Source organism: Rhea pennata, chromosome 2, assembly GCF_028389875.1.
Source record: "Rhea pennata isolate bPtePen1 chromosome 2, bPtePen1.pri, whole genome shotgun sequence".
Classification (NCBI taxonomy): Eukaryota; Metazoa; Chordata; class Aves; order Rheiformes; family Rheidae; genus Rhea; species Rhea pennata.
This window is the reverse complement of record NC_084664.1, coordinates 50,647,118-50,662,660: the sequence shown is the minus strand read 5'-3', so window position 1 is coordinate 50,662,660 and position 15,543 is coordinate 50,647,118. Positions and strand designations below refer to the sequence as shown.

At 37.3% G+C, this 15,543-nt stretch overlaps 1 protein-coding gene across 1 annotated transcript in view; it reads left to right on the top strand.

Moving 5' to 3' along the window:
* The window catches only part of SUSD5 (sushi domain containing 5), a 43,618-nt gene extending 32,049 nt beyond the window's left edge, over positions 1 to 11,569 (top strand). The window contains exon 5 of the mRNA XM_062567891.1: positions 8,063 to 11,569. Within this exon, the coding sequence (XP_062423875.1) occupies positions 8,063 to 9,342 (1,280 nt within the window). The 3' untranslated portion in view covers positions 9,343 to 11,569. The remainder of the gene's footprint in view (positions 1 to 8,062) is intronic.
* The last annotated feature ends 3,974 nt before the right edge of the window (positions 11,570 to 15,543 follow it).

The following is a 15,543-nucleotide window of genomic DNA, read 5'->3' as shown; positions in this document are numbered from 1 at the left end:
ATGTGGAGTTTCTTACCAAGAAACCGGGGCTTAAAAAGGAAAAAAAGAAAACCCTCAGTAAAAGCTCTGGGAAATGATAATAAAGGCACTTCCTTAATTTAAACCTACAAAAATTCTGCCTTTTTATGTTAGTTATGTTCTGCAACAAACTTTTAACTTTCCCTTTGTTTAAATGTAGCTTAAATAGTACCATGAATGCGAATTTGGATGCGATCAGAGTTTTTCTACTTCCTCTTTCTCATGCTGTTCTACCCAATGCATAAAGCTCAGAATTTTTCCAATATTTCAGAATAGTCCTGAGAGAATCTTACTGTTTTTTTTCTTTTTTCAAAGAGGTATCACACCTTTAAGATGATATTTTTGGCAAAAGATATATATTTTAAAGCGTGGGCTGTTATACTACTGGGCAGATAGAAAAGGACAGGCATCTTGGAAGCAGGAACAGAGTGAAGCTATCACCTCTGTTGTTACCATTTCCCTTTCACAGCGTATATGTCTTAATGCCCAGGATCTTGCTAGGAGTTATTTTTATTCATGAATATGTACTACCAGGTGGTGGGAAAGAAGGAGAAAAGGTCAAAGTAGTTCTTAGTAAAAATGAGTTGTGTCTGTGTACCAAGGAACTAAATATTCAAAACCATCTAAATGGCGTAAAGATTAAAAAAAAAGAAAAAAAAAAGTATTCTGGCTTCTTTCTGGATTATTTCAGCTTCCAGAACAAACAGCAGTTTGGATGATTAAGTGAAATACTACTTCAGGGGAGTGAGTAAGCAGTGAGAGAAGGAAAAAAGAGTATCTACATCCAATAACCCAGTGGGTCTGAATTGCCCATAACCTCCCCCAGAGTGATACTTGTTTTTCCTTCATTGGCTTTGGTGGAAATGCTCATTTCATTGAACATCATAGAAATAAAACTGCATTACACCGGAGTAAGGAAAAGAGAGAATCAGGTCATTTAAGTTGTATGTATTTCACTGTTCTCCCTACATAAATAGTCTATTTCCCCTGTTTTGCCTGAGCCTTTCACACAGCGGCCGGGGAGAGAAAAATATTTTTAAAAGAAATAGGAAAGTGTGGTTGTAAAATCACAAACATCAACACTGGAACTTGGGAGCAGATGTAATATTGTGGATTATAATTTTTTAAATGATTTAAATGTAGATTTCATGCTGAGGAGCTTCCTCTGATTAATGTTTTTAAAACACTTTAAGGACTTGGAATAGAAAATATTACATGTGTTCAATGAATCACTAGTGATTACGTATTCAGTCTTCCTGATCACAATTCTTTAGGAAAGGACACTTTACAAGAAAACCAAAATGTGTTTGATTGTTTAATGTTAGAGTTCATTATTTAAATAAATAAGAATTTTGTGAAGAACAAAATTTGGAGTTTAATTAAAAGAAGCCTGATTTACACTTGACAGATACATTAGGGTCATAGTAGAGATGTGAATCATCATTAATTAAGTGCTCCAGAAGACAGCACATACCAGTTTTCAGGTGCTTTGAGGCAAGAGAGTAATAAGACTTATGAAGAATTTACGTCTCTGGTGGCAGAATGGACCATTTCTATTCTAACTGGCTCGTGACAGAGGAAAGACAACCATACAGCCACGTCAATGAACATCTGAGGGCTATATTTAGCTACTTGCAAGCTGATAGTCCCCTGCATCCGAATTGGCTCTGGGTGAGCAGCTGGAATGTAATGCCCAATGCTTTTACACCAGCACAGCAGAGCCATGCGGGAAAAAACTCTGGTCTGTTCCTAAATCTGGGAATGTCTTTGAGGCTGTGGGCAAGTCAACTGTGCTGTTCTCTGCTGCTTTTTCCACGTCATCCGTGAAAAAGATACAATATCCAGCTTCATGATTTTTTTTGAGACTTGCAGATACTACAAGTATATATTGCTGTCCTGTGTTTTAACTGCCACATCATAATATCCAACTTTCCAAGTAGAATCTCCAACTAAACAGCAGTAATGAGATTTCTGTTGCATTTAAGTAAAATTACTGGCCCTCCTTTACATTTCCAGTTGCTAATAAGAGCATATTCAGAATCAGGGAACTATCATCTTACCAGGATCTAAACATAGCACTTAGGTGTTTATTGAAGTGGCTTTATAATCATCTTTCATCTCTGTTGCGAGCCAGTTAGAATAGAAATGGTCCATTCTGCTACCAGGGATGTAAATGTCGTTGGTATAGCTGGCAAATCCGTAAATTAAATGGAAAAAATACATTATGCACATAATCCAAAGTATACTGGCAAAACTTGTCTACAAGTATAATTGAACAAAATCATTTTGGGGTTATACTAAGTGGATTCTGGATACAATAAAGTATGTTGTAAATTAAGCAAATAATGTATTGTAAATGGCACACACGAGGTAATAGACTGTAATTTTTAATCAAGATGCTTTTTAAGAAAAAGTAGCATTGTACAGTTAGTGTTTCCTGCAATTTCTCATCATGAAAAGATGCTGTGTTCTAGCAGAAAACACAGGGATATTCAACCCAACAAAGCAACCTTAAGCAGAGAACAGGGAAAGAAATATTTTTGCAGTTTATTATTTTTTCTGTTTCTGTGGAGAGAACATATTTGTTTCACAAAAATATATCCTGAAAATTGGCATTGTAATAAGGTCTGAAAGCAGACACTGCGTGACATTCTGTGGTTGTCCTACAGGCAGAGGGACTAAACCAACAGTTGCTAAACAACATTCTTTTTTCTTTTATGAAATGAACCATTGGTTCAGCAGCAGCAGTGTTAATGTTGACGTTTCAGCGGAGAGATCAGGGCTGCATTGTATTAGGCTGATCAAGTGTCCTCAAGTTTGCTTCCTAAAAAAAAGAAGGCAGATTAGATGGCTGAGAAATCATGCCATGTCTCTGCCCTGTAAATGTAATTTATCCTTTCCTCTCGACCGTTTTGTTTTGTTCCTCAATCATAAGCTTGTGGGAGAAGAGGTCATATCTTCTGCACATCTAAGGCTGCTATCCAGGATGAACACTTGGGTGCTTTTCTAATACATTCAGCAGTGGTCTAAATTTTCCTCACTGAGGATTGTTCTTCTTATGACTTGAGTGTAAGGATGAATCAGCTGAAAAGCTTCATCTACAGCCCTCAGTCTTTGTGCCTCATTACACATAGCTCTGCTGGATTTTTAGGAATACAGTTGATTTGCATTAAAGTGGCCTGTAAGTGTGACAGCCAGCATCAGTTAATTCTTAATTCTTTTTTTTTTTTTTTTTTTTTTTTTTAATGTGGAAGGTAAGACAAAATCTCTCCAACTTTTATTCTTATTTGGGGATGCTTTTTGGTTTTTACCATTTTTTTGGAAGTGGAAAGGAAGAGTTGTGACAGACAAATAAAATAAGCAGCAAAATATGTCTGTGCTCTGTAAAAACAAATGTCATGACAAGCTTTGATTCTTTTTTCAGGTCTGTCATTAACCAGCTATATATGATTAATGTAAAGTATTGACCTGGCTTGAACTGATTCTGTCAAATCAAATTAGTTAAAAAAATTATAATGGCTTATATAACAGCAAGTTTCCTACTAGAATGGGAATCATCCTCCCTCTTGCTGCTGGTGTAGAACACAACAGGCAACCCAAACTCTCTGCAGCCTACTCTGCTTGGTTTGCCAGAAACACGATCACCTGCATATGCCTGATCCAATTCAAATGGGTAAATCTGGAAGATGCAGTAGTACATAGGTTTGACTGAACTTGGGCAAATCAGTCCAAATGTTCTTTACCCTATCCTCCACACCTTTAGAGACAGGTGCCGGCTTGTTAATGTTTGTTGTAACTGCTTAGACATTCCTAGGAAAATGATGTTTTTATACAGTAGAAATGTTTATGTTGATGGTCTGCATAAAATCAAGTTTCAATTTCCGTACTCCAAAAATACTTCCACAGAATATGCAGCACACTTTACGGTTGTCCAAAATAGCAACTCTCAAAATAGAACTCAGATGCTAATACCCTATCAAGGCGAAAAATTAAACTGATGCTAGAGTGTGGAAAACCAAGCTCTCTGCTTTTGTCCATCTCTATCCTTGGTCATTTCAAATTAGGATCAAAAGTTGAAGGACATGAAAGCAGTTTAAGACTGGGTGCTTCCCAAAAAGGATAAGGTTACATTAAAAAGATTTTACTAATGGAAATTGAACTTCACATCTTTGACAGAATGCCATTTGAGCATCTATTACTGTAAAAATGTTCATTTTAGCCTCAATAATCTGTCAGACAGTGGATCAAAACTCACTGATCCTTCAGTCTGCCAGAGGAGGGAAGGGGTAAAATGGACCAGTGACCGAAAATAGAAAGATTTCCATCTTGGACCAATGATTTTCAGTATGAGCTATTCTTAAAATCAGATATGCCTGGCTAGGAAGTAAGATGCAACCACTTTTAAATCAGTTGCTAGCTGATTTTAAAACATATGTAAATAAAGGTTACAACAATTTAGATAAGAGGTGGAGCTAAGTCTACTTTGGTTGTTCTCTTCAGTTCTGAGATGAAAACTCAGAGAGCTGGAAAGCTCAAGAAAGTGCTGAGCTGGTAAGCACAGAAAAGCGTAAAAGTTGTGCAATCTGTTCCTGGAAAATCAAGCTCACAGCTGATTTAAAAGGTTGTCATAGTAACACAAACTTACTAAATATCAAGTCCAAGCCCCATCTGAAGGTCTGAGACCCAGAAGAAAGAATGGACTATTATTACTGTGTAAGTCGATTCAGGATCATATAAATCAAAGCTTCAGAGCAAGGGGTCTGTGTTTCCTTTGATGGTTAGAGAGCTCAATAGTTGCTTTCATTCTGGCATCCCATAAGCTAACATTAGTTATGTTGATAGTCTTTGCTAAAAACTGTACAAATACAGGAGATTGCATATGAAAATACATTATAGCAGCTTTACAACTTGGGCTACAATCTGATTGTCAAAGGGAACAAGACTCCCTTATGCAGTGACAAGCAGTGCATAATGAACTCCAACCTCAGGCTCTCCTTCGTCTACAATGAGCTTTTTCTTTCCTCAACTGAGTTTTAAGAAAACAGCAATTCATTGCTATACATACAGGATTGGGCCCACAGACAGCAAATTTGGGAAATTTGATTGATGGTTCAACAAACCCAAATATGTTTCGATAGACTGAAGACTTGTATTTTCCCAGGAGCATATGCTGTTTCTTGATGTCTCTTTATAGGACTTTCTTCTAAAGAACTGGAGGAGAGATACTGAAGAGGGAATAATTTCAATTTTTTAAGAAGTATATTATTGTAGTTGTTAAGCAGTGACTAATGAACTGTACCGGTCAATAATATGAATATTGACTGGCTATTTCTCTTGCTATCTGAAGAATAGATATGGAGGAAATACCACAGGCATACAAATACAATTTTTGTGCAAAGATGTGTGTACATGCACAAGAACACCATAATGTAAAAATCAATGTTTCATCCTGTAATCTGAAAGATAAATAAGTTAGTTACAAAAATAGAGGTACAGAAGACATACAAGTGAAGAGAGACTGGTTTGATGATTCATATCAAAAACGAAAACAACGAACATCAGACTTGGTAAATAGTGAGTTCTTATGATGTTACACTTCATACATATGAAACACCCACTTATAGACTGTCCATAGAGACAGTGGGTTTTAGTGAAATAGATATGGCAGATAGGAATTTTTAGAAAGAATCTGAATGACAAGAGGACAAAGTGGCTTAAGCCACTGTTTCCATTCAAGAAAGCACCAAGCAGAAAACTTCTTAAGTGAGAGAATGAACAAGCGAGTGAAGTGAAACTGGCATTTCATGGCAATTATAAATGCTACATAAACAATGGCCATTATCACACCGAGTTTCACAAAAATGTTGCTAAAATGCTCTGGTACTCAGAGGTACCCTCCACTCACTAAATGTCTGGAATATTGTTGGAGGAGGTTTTTGGATGAGTTACAAAAGTAAGTGTCTTACCAGAAAGCTTTCCACTCCAAGAGCTGGATTCCACAGTCTGTTAAGTCCTCTTTGTATCAGATGCAAGGATTTATTCTTCCTGCTTTGGAGAGGACAAAAAACATCTAGAGATTTTTTCAATGAGATGAAAAGACCAGGACCAGGAGGGAGAGAGGCCTATTGCTAACATTGTTGTATCTTGTACAAGTTTTGCCATATGCCTTTGTTGTCACATGAGAGTGGACCCGCTTAGAACAGCCAATTCTCCAGCATAACATTAACATAGGTATTAACTCTCTACGGGCTATGTTACACATTTCAGTTTCATCAGCATAACTACTTTGGTTAATGGTAGACCCGGATGCTATTCCAAGAAAAATACCTTTTGCTAATACTCATTCTGTTCTGGCACCCAGTGTAAGTTGTTCTGGCAGTGGCAAAAAAAAAAAAAAAAAAAAGAAAAAAAGAAAAGAAAAGAAAAGAAAAAGAAAAAGAAAAAAAAAGAAGAAAAAAAAAAAAGCTGGTGTGAGCTGTATTACCACTAAGTGTTTTTTGGTCAGACTGGTTTGACTCTATTTCTAATCCTTCTTGAGAGTAGACCAAATATGGCTGTGCCAGAATCCTGGGACAGAGCCTCCAAGGAGAATGTGACTCATTCGGAATTCGAGGTGGGTCCCAGACGAAAATGTGATTCAAAGTTGGTGGAGCGCAAACAGACAAAAAGATAAGGCTTTCTGAGTGTATTGATTTGCAGGAGAATGGCTGCTCCTATTAATTTGCTTCCTGTGTCATCCCAGGTTTATCGTTTCACTGTCTTCACTAAAGACTAAACACTCTCTTAAAAAGAAAAATTCTCACCATGATTCAGTTTGTTTTATTTTCCATATCCTAAGGCACTATTTTGTAGGACTTTTTATGCCAGCATAAATCTCAGCAATTACATCAGCTTTCTGTGGAGTAAAACTTGTGTGAGCTGAAAATCAACCACCCTGTCTAGTTTGGAAAATTCTTCATTGGGCTAAGGTTTTAAAAGAAGGAAAGAAATATAAATTGCAATACATTATTTAATTCAAATTCAAACACTTACTTTTGTCCTCCGAGTGAAGACTGTTTTGCTGTGTGTGGTAGGTCTTCAGAGGCATGGGGAGTACTTCCAAATTAAACAGATAGTGCGATGAATCTGCCCCTCTGTTACACTCCATTGTTATTTTACTGTTTTTCACCATATTTTTGGTAATATTCCATTTCTTAAAATAAGAAGCCCAAGTGTTGATTACAGCAGGCATTGTCTCGATACCTAAGAGTTAGGCTACAAGTGTTTGGAGACAGAGTTTTCTGCCCTTATAGTCACAGGGAATAAACTTCCATTTTCCAGATGAAGGTAAGTAGAACTCTGCATTAGCTTTGGTGAGGCGGTTTTCTTTGGACAACTCTGAAAAGCTGCTTATACGATGAGAAATATCATTCAATTCGCCTGACCCCAAGTGGAGTATGTCCCCAAGTGGTGATTTTAGAAAATATGGAAATGATAAAAATCAAACACAAACTTTTGAGTATAACCCTTCAAAATAAGACAACTCAAAATGTCACTGAAAGACAATCATGTTCCAGGGATGAAGTTACTGTAAGACTTAAACTGTTTATTTAAAAGGTGCTATTATTAATTATATAATTAATTTTTATTATACATTAATTTCCACACATCTTTCCTGCTTGAAAATGATCAAAATTTTTCCTCAAGTCTGGAAAAAAATAGTTGCCTTAAGGAGAGCAAAGATTTGAGAAAATAATAAGGAACTGAAAAAACCCTTTAACTACTGACAGTAAATTATGTATATAGCTTTTTAAATGTAGAAAGACAAGATATTAACAGTTACCTAGCCTCTTTTTTTTTTTTTTTTTTTTTTCTTTTTTTTTGAACTTGATATTGCCTATCAAGCTCATGGTGGACCACCTCCTCTTCATGTAACACTGTATGGAAAGTACTGTCTGAGAGTCAGCGTACCTCATTACCTTTCTTTTTGGCCATTTTAAAAAGTGAGCCCAGCACTTGTTTTGGTGAAATTAAATGTTTGTTTTTGCTCTTCTAACTTTTCTAGATGAGACCGAGGCGCACATTGACTATGAAGATCATTTTCCTGACGACAGATCAATACCTATTGTTGAGAATGAACATGGCAATGGCAAAGAGGAAATCGAGCAGGAGCAAGAACAACTTTCCTTCACTAGAAGTACAGAGGATGGAAGAACTGGAAGCACAAAAGATGTTACTAAGGACATAGATACCCCTGAAAAAGGAAGCAAGGCACCAACTGAATCCCCTGTCTCACTTCTGAGCCAAAAAAATTTGTTTTGGTTTCCATCAGAGGCTTTTAGTGAGCCTGAATCAGAGAAAGAAACAGATGATTCCACTAAAGCACAATTTTCCGAGGGTGATAATCACATTGGGGTGAAGACAGTCTATGATGAACCTAGTGCCAAAATGTTTTATGACAGTGAAGATTTCCCCATTGGGCCAATTCTCACGACCAATGATACAAAGGCAGAGATAGATACAGTTGCCATTACTGACGAGTCATGGTTAGATGGTTATCCAGTAACACAAGAAGTGGTAGAAGATGATGAAGAGGAGGGGGATAAAGTTGATGGATCGATGGGAACGGAAGAAGACATCATCCTCACAACGGACCAACCAAATCACATTGAAGTTAGAAAATCAGGCAATGGTAGCCCAGCCCCAGAAGAAGGTTTAACAAAGATTGTGGCAGTGACAGCGAGGACAGATGATGGGGCCAAAGAGACACCAGTACCACTTACATCAGTGAGTGGTCTGGAGACCCTAAGTGTGAGCAGAGGTTACGACGACACCACGCAGGATCGCCGAACGACCTCTCTGGAGCTCACGACTCAGGAGCCCGGTACAACGGTGCTGTTTGACATCACTAGCCTAAAGACATTCATGTCAGAAACCTCTGCGGTGGTCAGCCCCTTCGATCACACTCCGTACGTGGAAGCAGAAGAAACAACGGCCTATCCAGCACAAGTAGCAACCACTGTGCCAGCTCCAAATATCTTTACTGACACACCATCCCAGGAATTAGTTGAGCAAGAAAATCTTACTCAAAGCCTCGGAGAAAAGCTTTTCCCCACTTCTGAACCATGTGAGGGAGAGGATTGTCCCAAGTCAAGTAAAGGTGCTATCATAGCAGTAATTGTGATTCTTCTGTGCTTGTTACTGGCTGCAGCTGTACTGGCGGTGTGGTTTTTCAAAAAACGGCAGCAAAAAAATTCTGTCTATAAACTGAATGGAAGGTGTCAACCCAGACATCATTGCTACCACCACTATCACCACCAACACATTGAAATGCAGAAAGTCTAAATTAGAGTGTTTTGGGAGAGATACTAGAAATCATAAGAAAAATGTATTGACGCTAGAAGGATTACATGACTCATGGATAGTAAAATCCAGCAGTACAGAAAGCAGAAGAAAAAACACCCTAAAAGAACACAGAACACAGAAGAGACTTCGGCTTTTTGAAATCACAGTTTAGCATACCTGACCTTTCAGAGCTAAAGAATCTATATGTTTTTGTCACAAGGGTCTTTTGGAGACATCAGCAGGACACAATGTGCTTAATAATACATCTACAGTTTGTTCCGCTTTTACATTTTGCTCCTATTAATAATAAATTAATTGATTAATTTCTGTGTTACCTGTTTATAATCTAATGGCAAGACTGGTCAGGCCTTTTCGGTCTATTCTCTGTGGAATAGGGAAAGAAGGAGGGAAGGACGGGAGAAGGATGTTTTTTGAGCAACCACACATTTGCTGTTTGCTCCTTCTTTTAGAATCCAACTAAACTGGTCAGGATAAACCACAGTAACAAATTATTACCTGATGTGTCTTAAAAAGAAAAACTATTTGTTACCATACTTTAATGGGTAGTATTGCAATGATTACTAAGGCACTTTTTTTCAATGTTGTAAAATTAACAAGCCAAAAATGTTGGGTCATTATGGTATGTTTTTGGAAAGGTGTTCTTTTCGCCTTAGCAAAGAAGTGCATTTTCTTACACAAAACTTTTTATAGATGTCATGATGTCTCCCTGAAATTCAGAGTACTGTAGGTGCCATCCTTCCTTTAATATTAGCAAGAGAAGAGTCAGAACACCCTCGATCTCAGGTGTTATGATGAACAGCCTCTAATTAAAGAGCCAGACAGCGATGAAGCACTTTGCAACCCTACCTGAAGTCAGTTGCCTTTCTGAACATAACTGCTCGCTCCTGATACCAACTGATCAAGATGCTGAATTTCAATTCACAGCCAGTAAGTACCTTTGGACTGCTGAAGCCCTGTATTTCTGCCATATGAGCTCTGAGGAATGACCCGTTTTCACCATCCTGCTCTTTCGTCAGTTGAGGGGATGGATGTATGACCATGCGGGCTAAGATTGGCTATGGGAGATGGGTATCCATTAGAAAGCTGCTTACTGTGGCTTTAAAGATAAATCAATCCTGAGAAAGAGAGAAATTGCATCTGGCTGATAAAATGCAAACACTTGGCTTTCAGACGGGGTGTTAGCGTAAAAAAACAGAGTCTTTTTCAACTTCACATTCCGTTTCAAGCAGTTTTTAAGAATAAACATGGAGAGAGATGAAGATGTTTTCTAGAAACCTTTCAAATAGTTTTGGTGCGTTTCATGTTAAGTGTTCTTCCTTACCTTTCTGAATGAACAAGAGGAAGACCGGCAACCATGAATAATCTGCAGGTCAGAAATGAATTTGTCTGCCACTTTGCTGTACAATCTTAGCCAAAATACTGAGGTAGTTCAGCAGATCAAAATACTTGAGTATGAAAAAGTGACTCAGTGGCGTCACACGGTTTTGCATTCTGCCTGGGGTCACAGTGATAATTCTCTCTAACTCCATGGAAAACAGACTTATGAAACGGAGTGCAAAATTTGGCCCATCATTTACCCATCAATATTAAGGCCAGTAAGGAAAATAAAGAATTTTTAAATATCAGCTATACATTATCTTGGAGAATTTGACCTTAGTGTGGTAAGAGTTGAACCTAACTGCCTGGCTAGAGCCACAGTAAATAGAGATCAATAGAAACTGTACAGATTTGTAAATATTGTGTTCCCTGACATACACATGACTTTATGCTTTTAATGCATTCTAGAATATGAAATAACCTAGAATTTCTGTTGTAAACTATTTTTTTATGCAGTGATGTTTTTTAAAAAACGAAGGATTTAGCACTAAGCAACTTTATAGAGACTGTTAACTCAACTAAAACATTCCATGTGTAATCTTGTGGAATAATACTGCAAAATAAACACAGGAAAATAAACACATTTAAAATATTGTTTATCTGAAAGCTACAAATATGTGTTACAGTTCTGTGCAGCATCATTCAAAATGAAATGTCAATACTATTAGGCTCAGTAGCTGAACATGTAAAAATCAGAGTCAAAATACAATTACAAACACAAACTGTACAGGGGTCTTATTTGAGACTTAGAAACACTTGTCATTCATGACCAGGAGAAAATGTACATTAACATAATGCTTTGGAGCTATTTAAATAAAAATGAAATTACAAAAAAGTGAAAAGAAGTGGCTGTGTGTGTTCTTGTGCAAATCATCCAATTTGCCTACATATTTATGGTGAAAAGATAAGTCTGTCATTTGAATAATTCTTTTAGAAGACACCTCAATATTAAGAAGTTAGCTGAAAAGTGTTCAGCTTGAGCTGTTAGCTCAATTTTGATCAGGAAAACATCTACCTCCTTGCAGCAGAATCTGCTCATTCTTGCACTTTTTACTTTACCTGGCTAAAAGTACCAGATGTGGGTTGAAATTAGGAAAGGAAAGAGTAAATGAGGAAATATTAGGAATGATTTTGTGATGGTGACATCTATTCCTTAAGAGAGAGGCCTATTGCCTCGTGATAAAAGTCATGTAGTATCCTCTTCAAGGGAAGCCATGTACTACTAGAGACTGGCCAAAATCGACTCGCCAGTGTTAACAAAGGGAACTAGTAGGCGAAGAGATGACTAAAACCCTCCTCTCCAACAACTACCTACTAACTGGTCCACTGTTTTATATAAACAATTTCCTGCACCATCTGGGCACAGTCCTGTATAAATTTGCTACCAGGCAGGATGAGAAGTGATACTGTGAGGTGCCGCATTAAAGCTACTGGGAGACCTTACAGCAGCCAGCCTTTCTCTTGCCAGTGCTTTTGGGATCACACCCTGGGGATCAAGAGTTGTTTGCTCCCCTGGATACAGAAATATTAGGATCACTGATTTCAAGTATTCAGTAAGTTCTCAGTCCAAAATCCCCTTCTTTATTTCTGTAGTTGGCTTTCATTTGCCAGCTAAGTGACAATACATGGTTTATGACACTATATAGCTTTATTGCATACCATATCTCATAAACTATTACATTGGGAATTTGTTGCCATAGGCACTGAAGCTGGGATGGATTGATTTTTTTTCTTCAATTAAAAGAATTTCTGATTTTTTTGTTTCCACTAATTTGTAATGCGAAGATACAACACAGTATGTATCTATGAAAAACCATAACATGTAGCTATGAAAGATGATTTTAAAATTAGCCATGACGAAAACTGACCAGAGTGGTAATATTGTCAAACTACAGGGCTAGCACTAGTTCATATAATAAAATGTTTGATCCCTTTCCATATAAAAGTGATAGTGAGAATGGGACAAAGGCATAAAGCCCAGATTTTTTTTCTTTAAAGTTAATATTCACATAAAGTTACACCTCTGCATATCCTATTTCCATGTTAAAGTAAGCAAAGTTCCCTTAGTTAGCAAAAGAATTAATCAGTAAAAAAGCACATTTGTTACTTGATGCTGTTTAAAAGGCCTACCTAAAAGCTACATCAAAGGGAAGAAAAAGTTAAAAATAATCAAAGAAAACTTAGGAAGTCTCTCTCTCAAAAAAAGTTAGCATTTATAAACTTAAAAAATTCAGAACTCTCTACAGAATTTCGTTTCCATATACAACCAGTACTCTAAGGAAAGAGAAGAGGGGAGCGAGGAGAAATGGGTGTCTAAACCACTGAATATTTCCTTGCCAAAAATAAATAAATAAAGAAAGGCATCTATTTATTTTATTTTTTTTTTTCTAGGCTCTGAAGAGGACTTAAGATACAAAACTCTGATTTGCTGGGGTGTGCAACCCAACTTACTCTGGCCATTTCTTACTTAACTTCTTTTTTTTTTGTATATAGCTTAAAATCTCTACACTAGGTCATTCAAGTCTTGAGTCACCAGAAAAAAGAAGTCGCTGTTTAAAATATGGCAGCCAACCAAAAGTTCAGACAGCTGCAATGAAGGATTAGTTGTGGGTTTTTCTCACTGCCTTGCTACAAACTGCATCACAGCTCTATGTTCAAACATTATTAAATGGGAATGTTTTCTCTGGCACCAACTACTTCTCCCCACAGTTTAAGTATTGAATTTTTTTAACTGAAGTAGCTTTGGTTTACAGCTCACATTAGAACTTAAAAACATATTTCCATAGTAGCGGGCATATGCAGGCAACTGTTTATTCTCAGTACCAGCCATAATAAACACTTGTACTTTTATAATCCACCAAGTCTTTGTCTAATCACAACTCAGTTTTCAGAGCTGTAAAATTTGCATGTTATTTAAACTATTTTTATTGAAGACTCTCTACAGAATGGTAGATTTTCTAAGTCCACCTTCACTGTCAGTATCAACCAATAATTAACTGTAACAAATATGGAAACATACAGTAGGCATTAATTGCAACAATGTACTACAAAGAAACACCACATGCTGCGTCATTTTAAGAGGAGCAGATTGTCCTGAAGAGACACCTTTAATCCTGCATAGAACTTACTCTGGCAAACATGAAAAAATGACACCTCCTGGTCAGACAGGCTTTCCACTTGAATTCAGAATGGCATCCGACTAACTTTTAAGTTTATATTTTAGCATTCCAAAGCAGTAAAGCTCTGGAAAAAGGAGCAATTTAAATTCTCTTTGGCTCATGCATAGTCAACAGAATTAACTAAGAATCATTACTGTGAATGAAGGAACCCAACATGACATTCGAATTCCTGCTCAATTTGCCAGAACTGATCATTCTAAAAATACTTGTTTTTTGAAGCTGACTTTATTGGCTATTGGAATCACTGAGACACAGTAAATATGGAGCCTGTGATGCTGTTTTATGAGAACAGAATTAAACTAAACTTTGAATAGAACAAAGCACCACTACCCTTCTTCCTTTTTTAAATGAATATTGATATTCATGAGGATCAAATAGCAAAAGGCATTAATATGTGAAGAATTAGTATCAGTAAGAGCAGATACTAACTTTCAAAAGTCACATACTCAGCACAGTCTGTCAAATACACTCAGTTCCAAACTGTAATTCTCTTTCTTTGCCCAAACTTTGGTTCTTACATAAGAAAGACTCTTCTGACAGCCAGCAGTCTTGTTTTTCACATAAGCAAACATCCACTTGGAACCAGACAGAGTCTGCCAGCATTTGTGGCTCAGTTTAATCTTAAACTTTCAAGAAATTCCTCATCATACAGGACTCTATCCAACAAAAGATCAAATACAGGACTCATATTGGGCGTGTGTGTGTGGGGGGAACCTTGTGCTAGCCAAGAGCCAGAAGATAAACTTTTCCCAGTGTTCACCTATAAATGTTCCCTGAATTATTATTTGTTGCTCAGTACATGGCAGAGCTATTGCAAACTTGCTTGCAGGTAGCAGAGGAGGATCAGAGAGGCCAACAGCAGCTATCCAAATAGCCAGCTTTGTTATTAGAAACGTGGGCAATAATTGAAAAGCACAATTGGGCAGCTCCACAACAAGCAGTACTACCAGGGAAGTCAATATGAATTTCACCTCGAGGGTCAGCATAGCACCAGTGCTGCATTCAAATCTCACAAACACAGTGGCTTCAACAAAATGACGCTTCCCTGAGCATCGTGTGGTGATACTATAAGCCTTGTCAAAAAAAGAAATGGAGATGGAATTTAAATATCCTATCTGGTTAGGCAGAAGCTGCTACAGTTAAGGCAGACAACTCACAATTGCAGGAATTTGGGGTGGCAGAAGGGAGGCAAGAACCATATTTCTGCAGCCTCCCAAGAAGAGCTGGCAGGATCAGAGAAAAGGAAGAAAAGACAATAATTTATTGGAGTCACATTTAAGTGTTGGCTTTTAACAACAGCAGCAGCAAAAGAAAAACCAGTTAAAAGAACCTGAGAATGCTGAAAAAAGCCACAATAAATACTAAAGAACTGGAAGAGGAGCTAGTCCTCATCAGAAAAGAACAAGCATTTGAGAACTACTTGTTCTTGTTAAGATTGAACTGGCTTGGGACCATATGTAGTGGAAATGGAGAAAGCCAGAAAAAAAAATCCACAGACGCTTGAATAAAATCAAAAAGGGATCATAGTGCCATTTCAGAATGCTGCAAAAATATCAGCTGCTTCCTCAAGCTAAATGGAACAGCAGAGGATATCAAACTTAATGAAGGTTAAAAAAAAAATTGG